At 36.5% G+C, this 10,759-nt stretch overlaps 1 protein-coding gene across 1 annotated transcript in view; it reads right to left on the bottom strand.

Moving 5' to 3' along the window:
- Nucleotides 1-10,759, bottom strand: part of LMLN (leishmanolysin-like (metallopeptidase M8 family)) — a 103,016-nt gene that overhangs the window by 61,187 nt on the left and 31,070 nt on the right. The window contains 2 exon segments of the mRNA XM_006884209.1: nucleotides 3,762-3,867; nucleotides 8,128-8,306. Of these exon segments, the coding sequence (XP_006884271.1) occupies nucleotides 3,762-3,867; nucleotides 8,128-8,306 (285 nt within the window).

Genomic DNA, 10,759 nt, shown 5'->3' with positions numbered 1-10,759 from the left:
CATTCTAGGGCTGGACTGGGAAAGGATTTGATATGTTCTGTACACAGGGTCCTTATGAGGAGTCACCTTGAGGGCACCTGGCTAGAACACGTCCCTCTTCTCACAAAAGGTAATAAAAGAAGGAAAATGGAAGGTATTGTCGTTTGTTACCTCTTATTAGATTTCATTCCAGGCACTTCTTTTATTTCTTGCTTAATCTAAGAACTAAAGTATTTTATAACTTTTTCATTGGTCACTTTCTTTGATTACATGTAACTATAACCCGCTTATATCTCTACATTTGTTTTCTCTGTTTTTAAAAGTCTCTTCTATTGCAAAGGAAGCTTCATGGCATCATCTAAGAAAATTCAAATAATTGGTGCTACTCCTCTTCAATCAAATTAACTATTTGCCTTGAAATAAATCTTTCCCTAAACACACACAAACACATGTATGAGTCATTTGCGACTCATAGTGACCCTATGTACAAGAGCCCTAAATGCCGTTCTATCCTGTGCCAACCTCGCTGTCTCAAACACATTCATTCCCACCACTCCACTCACAGAATCGATCCATTTCATCAAGGGTCTTCCTCTCCTGTGTCATCCCTCCATTCTGCCAAAGATGATGTCCCTCTCCAAGGACCAGTCCCTCCTTCCAACATGCCCAAAGTATGTCAGACGAAGCTTCAGAATCCTTGACTCCATTCTGGCTTCACCCTCTCGAGGACAAACCTGTTTGTTCCCCTAGCAGTCCATGGTATATTCAACACTCTTCTCCGGGACCACAGCTCAAAGGCATCAATTCTCTATCATCCCTATTCTCTGTCCAACTCTCCGATGCATAGCGTGTAATTGCAAAGACTATAGCCTGGATCAGGCGCACCTTAGTCTTCAGCCTGACGTCGTTGCACTTCTGTACCCTTGAGAGGTCCCTCACAGCTGACTTTCCCAATGCAATTCGTCTCCTGATTTCCTGGCTGCTGTTACCAAGAGTGTTGACTGTGGAGTCAAGCAAACTAAAACTGTTAACTATCTCAATCTCTTCACCATCCATACTGAAGCTATCAAGTGGCCCAGTGGTGAGAATCTTTGTTTTCTTGATATTGAGCTTCAATCTATATTGAACTGTAGTCCTTGACCTTCTGCAGCAAGCACTTCAGGTCCTCCTCAGTTTCAGCGAGCAGGGTTGTTGCATAACGCAGGTTGTTGACGATTCTTCCACCAATCCTGATACCACATTCCTCCTTGTACAGCCCAGCGTCTCGGATGATCTGTTCTGCATACAGATTGAAAAGGTATGGTGACAAAATACATCCCTGATAGACCCCTTTCTTGATTTTTGAACCATCCAGTGTCTCTCCCTGCTCTGTTCTGATGACTGCCTCTTGGTCCAAGTATAGGTTTCGCATTAACACGATCAAGTGTTCTGGGATACACACACACACACACACACACACACACACACACACACACAATGTACTTCAGTTGTTTGTCTTTAGAGAACCCTAGGACATTTGCTAAATATGAATAATAAATACTGGCCACTAACTTCATTCATGGTATTAAAACTCTTAAATGTAGTCTTCTTTAATAAACATAAAAAATTCTTCATAGTATGTCTTACTGCTATTTTCATTTAACAGATGACACTGAAGTTTACAAAGGTGAAGAATCTGCCCCACCACAACAAGAAAAAGGCAAACAACCCAACTGAAAAATGGGCACATAATATGAACAGCCACTTCACCAAAGAAGACATTCAGACAGCTAACACACACATGAAGAAATAAATGTGCAAAATCCCTAGCTCTAAGAGAAATGCAAATCAAAACAACTATGAGCTATCATCTCACCCCAATAAGAATAGCAAAATTTAACAGAAAACAAACAACAAATGCTGGCGAGGTTGTGGAGAAACTGGAACCCTTATTCACTGTTGGTGGAGTATAAAATGGTGCAACCACTGTGGAAAGCGGTATGGTGCTTTCTCAAAAAGTTGCAAATAGATATACCATTTGACCCAGCAATTCCTCTACTGGGACTATACCCCAAAGAAACCATAACCACCACCTAAGCAGATATATGTACACCCATGTTTATGGTGGCTTTGTACATAATACCAAAGAGTTGGAAACAACCTAAGTGCCCATCAACAAATGAATGGATAGAGAAGGTGTGGTATATTCCAACAATAGAATATAATGCTGCATTGAGAAACAAGGAACTCATGAAATATCATACAAAATGGGTGACCCTGAGGACATTCTGCCAAGTGAAATATCTCAGTCACAAAAAAGACATGCACTGCATAATGCCACTGTTGTAAAACAGGACTGACATCGGGGTTGAGGGGAGACTGAGAAAGATGGAATTAATAATTTATACTGCTCTGAAAAAGATAAGGCAGAAAACTTTTAAAAGAGATATACGATTAGGTATTATTGTCATGACAGGAGTACAGAACGAAGACTGCATAGTGGAGTGGACCTGGGGGGAGGGACTGTAAAACAATGAAAAAATTCTTCCTTTACTTTTCAAAGAGAAGAGCGAACTTGGGGGAGAGGTTGGCAGGGGGAAAATTGCAACAATGAATGAGTGGAAATCCAGAGTTTCTGTTAACTTTCATTAAAATTAATTTTTTTTAAAAATCTACCCAAGATCTGACAGCTCTTACTTGATAAAAATAAGAACATTCGTTTGTACACCAATGTTCATAGCCGCATTATTCACCATCACAAGAACATGGAAACAGCCCAAATGTCCAACCACAAATGAATGGATTGAGAAATTGTGGTACATTCACCCAATGGAATACTATGCCATACGCAGGAGCAATAACTTTGTAAATTATTACCTAACTTGGGAGGGACTTGGAGAGCTTTATGCTGAATGAACTAACTCAGTCCCACGGGGATAAATATTGTATAAGATCATTACTGTAGAATGAGTATAAGGATCCAGGAGGGGTGGGAGATGCTGGAAGCAGAGGGATGTGGATGTGCAGGGGGAAGGGGAAATTAATCATTGAGTTGTACAATTTGATGGGGGGGGGGAGTGAGGGAAATTGAAAGAATTTGCTCAAATTTGTACTTGAATTTTGTAAGTAAACTAGTAGAAAAATTGGGGGAAAAAACGGGGAGGGAAGAACATTCCTAAGTCTTTGTGATTTTTTTTTTAAATTCACTGTTGCACTTATTCTGTCTCTTACTTGCTCGTTTTTACTGCAATCTACTTTCTAAATATATGAATGGCATCAGTCCAGAACATTTTCTAAGGTCACATGCAACTTTGTTGAACACCCTAAACATGTAGCAAAAGCTTTCTAATTTGAACAGATTAAGAAGAAAGGATGAGAAATTTCAAACCAAGTTCTCTATCTGAATTTTAGGAAGTTCAAATAGACTAAGATTATTCATTAAAATAGACTCTCTGGAAAAGGTTAGAAAGATGTCTAATTTGCATACCACTTATCATTTTGGGGGAAGTGAACTTTCTAAACAATGTTTTTCTTAAAAAGGGAAAAAGTTTTTTCTTGAAAGTTTAATTACTCTTCCAGAAAGTCATTTACCCAACACACTTACCAGTTTATTTATTTTAGGTAGTATAATTCAATCTAGTCCCCATTCTAATTATAAAAAATTCTATTAAAAAATTTCTATATTGGCAGAGAACTAGGTAATGACATTTTCTTGAACATGAATCTAAGAATCTACCTAATTCATCAACATGAGCATACACACAGGAACTTAAAACTTGAAGAACAGTCAGTAGAAGATTTACCAGGGCATGAATGACCTCATGCTTCACTGTGGACAGCATTCCAATAAACTCCTGAGGCTGGGTAGAGATCATATTTGGACACAGGTTAGCATATCCTGCTATTGGCCTGTTAAGACAGACATTGAGTTTTTAAAATTATATTCCAGAACAATGTTTCCTGCAGTATTTACTAACCCATACTTCTCCATTAAAATCTGCACCAAAATAGTAAAGAAACCACTAAATAGCAAGTATCATTTTGTGATACCACAATATCTAACTTTCACTGTCTTTTAAAGTATGAGCATTGTTTTTCTATGGCATGGCCCAATCAACGTCTATTTCCATAAAAGGATATATTAAGTCATTTATACTTTAGTGTGGATTTTTAAAATATGTCAATGTAACACCAAAAAAGGGGAATAAAGTAAAATACTCAAATTCTAAAACTATTTTACTTTCAATAATCTGCAGCCAAATTCAGAATTTCACTATAATTGCAGGTCAAAAGATGCATAATTAGGTAGAGATGGTCATACAATAAGACAATAAAGAAATGAGTCAGGTACTGTTGTAGACTGCTGAACCTTCTCATCTTCTAGTCTCTCATCTCCAGTCTCTTTTTCCTGTCCAAACACTGTCTACATAAGTATTGTTGCCTTCCCATCATCTTTTTCATCTTCTATACCTTCTAGGGAGCTCTGGTGGCCTAGTGGGTAAATAGCTGAGCTGCCAATCCAAATGCAAATGGTTTGAATCCACTAGCTGCTCCTCAGGAGAAAGATGGGCAATTTACTCCTGTGTGATTTACAAGCCTCTGAAAATCTGCTGAAGGGTCAGCTTTGGATCAGTTACCACTCCTTAATATCACTTAACAACAACAACATACCATCTAGAATCTAAAGAACACCAGAAGACAGAGAATCCTATAGCTCTATGTGGAACTTGACAGTGGGAGGGCTTACTGTTGGCTAGTCAAGGGGAAACTAGAAATGTTGGGGTAATTCAACCAGTTCCACGAGGTACTTAGCAGTCTTGTCAATACTTTGGTAAAAAGACTGTTAAGGGATCCCAAGGTCCTGTCCCCCACCCCCAACCTTAACACTATGCCACATAACTGCCTATTTACAAAGAACAACTAGTGGTAGTGGTGGTGCTGCTAACTCACAGCAACCCAGGTGTGCAAAGGACAACTGTTTTCTAGGATTTTCAAGACTGTGACATTCTGGAAATTAATCACGAAGCCTTATTCCCAACCAAACTTTCAACCGTTCAGGCCAATGCTTAGCCATGTGCATCATCCAGGGATTACCAAAGAACATTTTTCTAATTTAAATAAAAACTAAAATTTATAATATACTTTCTCTAGGAATCTTTGGTGGCTAGAGATAAGTAACAGTGCTGCCAACCCAAAGATAGGTGGCTTGAATCCACCAGCTGTTCCGTGAGAGAAAGATGGGCAATCCTGTCCTATGCCATTTACAGGCAGAAGAGTCAGTTATGAGTTGGTTTTGAAGGCAATGAGTGAGTGATACTTTCTCCACAAAGAACAGACTTAAATACACAAAAAGTATGAATAGATTATTTCCTAAACCAATACCACAGTGATCTCTATAAAATGGATGTCACCACACAGGTGAAAACTTTCCCAGGATTTCTTACAGCACTTTGACAAAAGGTGCCTTCTCTGCCTCTCCAACTGCATTTCCTGAAGCGCTCTCTCCAATATTGGGTCTGCTCAACACATGTGTTTGTGCTTTTCCCTTCAAACATAAATTCTTCCTCTCAACTCTTTATCTGTATAAAGCTTACAAATGTGCAAGTCATAGCTAAAATTTCACTTTTTCAAAGAGATCTTTCTTGTTCAACAAATCTAAATTACACTTCCCCTTTTTGTTTTCATTTATGTTACAAATAAAACCCACTGCTAGGGAGCTGATTCTGACTCATAAAGACTCCATGTGTTTGTAGAAACTGCCAGCTTTCAAGTTAGTAAAATCAATTGGTGGCTATTGTGTTCTAACCAACTCATAGATGATCCTCCATTGGACTTATGAGGCTGTAAAGGTGCTGGGAGGAGAAGGCCCACCTTTCACTCACCAGTGACTGCTAAATTCAAAGTTCCAGACAAGGATCACCTTTGGGTTAGCAGTACAACTTCCAGGGTCTAGAGCACCAAAGCTCCCTTTCAGTTTAGTAACTGAACAATCACCATTCACAACCCTCATGTATCTGATTAACAAAGCAACAGTGGGACAAAATCAAAATGTACCTCTTGGTTATAGATTCTTATTTATATGATTTCTGTGTGGGATACTCTAATAAGCTTTAGAATTAAATACTTCCTAGGCACTTTCAGCATTATAAGGACATTACCTAATCTAAAATCATCTCAATACAAGATCTTCTATTCCCTCCCTCATACTCCCAGAGAAGCCACTCTGTTGCTATTACTTTAAAGTTTCACCTTAAAACACATCTTTTATATACTAAAACAAAAACTCATTGTAAAAGATATTTAAACAATAGGAAAATGCATAAACAAAGTAAAAATGTCCTGTTCTATATCCTTAAATTCCACTACCATAAATAACTATTGATGATTTGCTGTGCATTATTTCTAGTTTGTTCAACTGAGGGATGGCTGGGGGATTTCCAAGAATGTAAGGTTTTCTGGCTAAAACTAGGGCCAAAACCCACAGGCATTTATTTAGTCAATTCCAACTATAGTGATCCTATAAGATAGAACAGAAATGCCCCACAGGATTTCCAAGGCTGGAAGCTTTTAAAGGAAGCAGACTGCCACTTCTTTCTCCTTTGGAGTAACTGGTATGTTAGAGCATTAACTGATCTTCCAGTAGCAGAACAATGCTTTAACTACTGCACCACAGTGTTCACAAAAACAAGAGGCTATTGCTGTTAGGTGCTGTCAAGTTGACTTTAATTCAACTCTTAGAACAATATTATTTGAACCTCATCCTATCCTATGCCATCCTCATGATCTTTGACAAAGTGAGATGACTGGCAATACAAATTATTTTTAATTTTTTCCATAACAAATTCATTTAAGTATTTAGATCTTCAAATAATAATGGGATTGGCGAGATCTGGTGGCAAGAAGCTGCACTGCAATCCCTAAGGTGCGTGGTTCAAATCCACCAGATGCTCTGCTGTACCAGTCAGATCCAATTTGACGGTACACACACACACACACGATAATAATAATAATAATAATAAATTTAAAATAATAATGGGATCATTTCTATTTCTCACTTTGCAATTTTCTACTGATAATTAACAGTATATTCAAAATTACATTTTGTGGGTATATGTGTGTATACCCTATGTATGTGCAATCCATATGAACTAGCTTGAATAAGAGTCAAGAATTTTTCTTTATTTTGCAGCACTATAACAGGAGTATATTTTTTAAAAACCCAATTATTTCATTTTAGCAAGTAACTTAATTTGTTGTTCTTTTGGTACCTCAAATATCACATTTCCTTGATACTAAGACAAGATAAAAATGTTAATGACATCTCAAGAAAATCTCTTAATGTGTGTGTGTGTGTGTGTGTGCACGCACGCGCTTATTAAAAAAAGAATCTGTGTTTAAGTGATGTTATAATTAAGGCAGAGGAGCTCTGCTAATGCAAGGATCCATGTCTCTGCAGTGTGAACCCCCCAGCTGCTCTGTGGAAGAAAGCCGGGCCGAATCTTCCACTGGGATTCAGAGGCTTGGAAACCTGATGGGGAGTGGCTACGAGTTGGACCCAACTTGACAGGAATGAGTTTGAGTTTTCATAACTAAGGCACATAAACAATCAAATTAATAGTATCTTTTAACAGCTTAGAATTTGAGCATCAAAATGCTAAAATGAAAACTGTTTCCTTAAAGAGGGTTTACAAAAAAGCAAAATGCTATAAGATGCACAGACATTTAGAGTATTACAATTAACGTTATAAAACAAAATGTGCATGAATGATTGCAAGAAAAGCCAATATGCTCTGTAAATCTTCAAATAAAAAAAAATAAAATCTCTTGATACTACTAAAAATGTACTTAAAACAAAACTTAAGATAGTAAAATATTTTTTTTTCTTCAGTTTATGGATAGAGTAAGAAAGGAAAGGGAATGGCAGAGGCAAAAATTAAGGAAAGCTTTTTGTTTTCTGTCATTCTAATTAAAATTGGTCATTAGCATATTAGTAATAATCTGATTATCCTTCCTTCCAGTCTGAGCAGACTATTATTCTTTTTTTTTTTTCCAGACCATTATTCTTACTGCAAGAAGCAATCTGGCAAATGCAATCTGCATAAAATTTTAAAACTAATCATTTAAGAGCTATGTTAGATCTTTAGAAATATGTCTCAGTTTAAAGCTTACCTGTCCATTTTTGCTTCCTGTTGACAATAGGCTGCATAAGAGATGATGTTCTCCTGGCCACATCTCTCCGTGGCCAAAGCACCGACATAGAGAACAAAGTCTGCATCCTTTATGCCTTCTTGGTCCGGCACACCTACTGCTCCACAGGGCCACTTACCCCCACGGCACACCCGGCATTGCTGCATTAACAAAGCCAAGAAAAAAAATCAGACCAGAGACAAAGTTAATGGTAGAGATTAACTACAAATTAATCTTATAATGAATGCAGACTCTAAATATATGATTTTTTTTTAATTTCTTTATTTTTCATTTCAATGAACATCTACAGAGATTTTGGAATTCCATTCATTCATTCATTGTTGCAACCCCCCACCCCCGTTTGCTCCTCTCCTTCAAACGCAAAAGAAAACACATCCCCCAACCCCCAAATATAATCCACTCTGCAACCCTCATTCCGTACTCTTACAATAAACATAATGCCCTAAAATATAAAATATTCTCTCCCCCAAAGACTTCAATGCCGTAAACATATTTCATCCAGTTTTTCTCAATCTTACCCCCATCCCGATGTCAGCTTTATTTTACAACAGTGGCACCATATAGCATTTGTCCCTTTGTGACTGAGATACCTCACTCAGCATAATGTCCTCCAGGGTCACCCAATTTGAATAATATTGCATGAGTTCCTTGTTTTTCAATGCAGCATAATATTCCATTGTGCGAATATACCACAGCTTCTCTACCCATTCGTTTGTTGATGGGCATTTGGGTTGTTTAAATATATGATTTAACGTTAACATTCCTGATCATTCATGCCCTCTGACGATTAGTACCTTTTTCTAATTTCAGATTAGATTTTCTAAAACTTCTATTTTTAAATAATCATAAATCTCAAAACAACAAACCAAAATACACAAAACACAAAGATGTTTTAAAAATCAGCATTCTCAGCACAGAATGAAGGCTAAATGGGATTACCCTATACTTTTTTAACTTTTATGGGTGGTGCAATTTTTATGATTTTATAATTATGTCAAAATAAATTTAAATTATAATTTGGAAAAATCTTTTCATCTAATAAAAACATATTTCCTATTGTGGCTTATACATTTTATTTAAAATTATATCATACAAGAACATATAACATTTTAACATTTTACCTGCAACTCCCTAAAAAAAATACTTAAAATATTAATTCATCTTGTGATATTACTTTTTCTAACTACCTCTCCAGAGGAATCTTTGTTTGTTCTTATAAATATTGCATTTTAGAATGCTTTCTCTATCAAAGTTTCTGATCATACAGTTTCTAAATTTTTAATAGAAAAATTAGTAAACTATGAGTTCTGGGTATAAATAATGCTTGTAGAGGGGGGAAAAAATTAGAAATTCCCATGTCATTTTGTCCTGGAGAGGGTGAAACCAGGCTGCTCCTTGGAGGCAAGGATTCTGAAACTTCATCTGACATATTTTGGGCATATTGCAAGGAGGGGATCAGTCCTTGGAGAAGGACATCAAGCCTGGGAGGGTGGAGAAACAGTGCAATAGAGGAAGATCCTGAATGAGAAAGATTGATTCAGTGACTGGCAGGAAGGTGTGTCAGAGATGATAAGGTTGGCATAGGATAGAGTTGGGGTCTGAGCTGCTCTACATAGGGTTGCTACGAGTCACAAGTGACTTGACAGCATTTTACACTACCACCACAATTTACACTTACTTCTTTTTTTTATTATTTTATTTCATTTCATTATTTTTTGTGTGTACCGTCAAATCAGATCTGACTGGTAAAGGAGGAGATTGTTCCTCCTTCTCCAGCAGAGCATCTGGTGGATTCGAACTGTGCACCTCTGAGACTGCAATGCAGCTTCTTGCTACTAGGCCACCAGAGCTCGCCAACACTTACTTCTTTAAAATTTAATTACCTATGAATATTGGTATCATGTAAATTGTGATTTTTTAAAAGAATTTTTTTCTTAGAATCACATTTTTTTTTTAAAGTTAGGAAGCAGGACGTTTGGAAATAAAAAAAAAAAATTTAAAAAAACAAACCATCAACCAAGTAAAAAAAAAACTTAGAAAAAGCAATGAAATGTCTTAAAATAACTTTAAGAGAGAGAGGATTATGTAATTAACTAACATACATCAATATTTAAGGGGGGAGAAAAAAAAATAAAAAACCACAAAAACCAAACCCAAGAAAGTTAGCTGTACTGGTGTCAATGTTTAGGGTTTTAAAAGCCTTTTTACTGAGTTACAAACACTCTAAAACTTACAAGATAATATACTCTAACTAAATGCTTTATTTTGGTTATACAGTATGTAAGTAATGAGAAAACACAGCTACACAGAAAAGAGCAACAGCATTTATATTTTCACCTAACTGTAAGAAGTGGTTTTTTAATCAATATATACATCTACAATTTTTCTTTTTTCTAATATGAGAACCAGATGTTTAGTACAAAAAAAAATACGAGCATTATAAAATGCATGACTTAATAAATGAAAATCCTTCAATCTAACTCTTAAATCTAGGGGTGAGAGGGAAACTAAAAACAACCAACAAATCCCATTATGAACATTTTGGTAAGCATCTAGATATTTTTAACATGTTGTCCAGATTATTTTATGGTAT

This window comes from Elephantulus edwardii, unplaced genomic scaffold (genome assembly GCF_000299155.1).
Source record: "Elephantulus edwardii isolate Elephantulus edwardi_28Jun2011 unplaced genomic scaffold, EleEdw1.0 scaffold00032, whole genome shotgun sequence".
NCBI classification, from domain to species: Eukaryota; Metazoa; Chordata; class Mammalia; order Macroscelidea; family Macroscelididae; genus Elephantulus; species Elephantulus edwardii.
The sequence above is the reverse complement of the archived record's forward strand: the minus strand, read 5'-3'. Positions and strand labels throughout refer to the sequence as shown.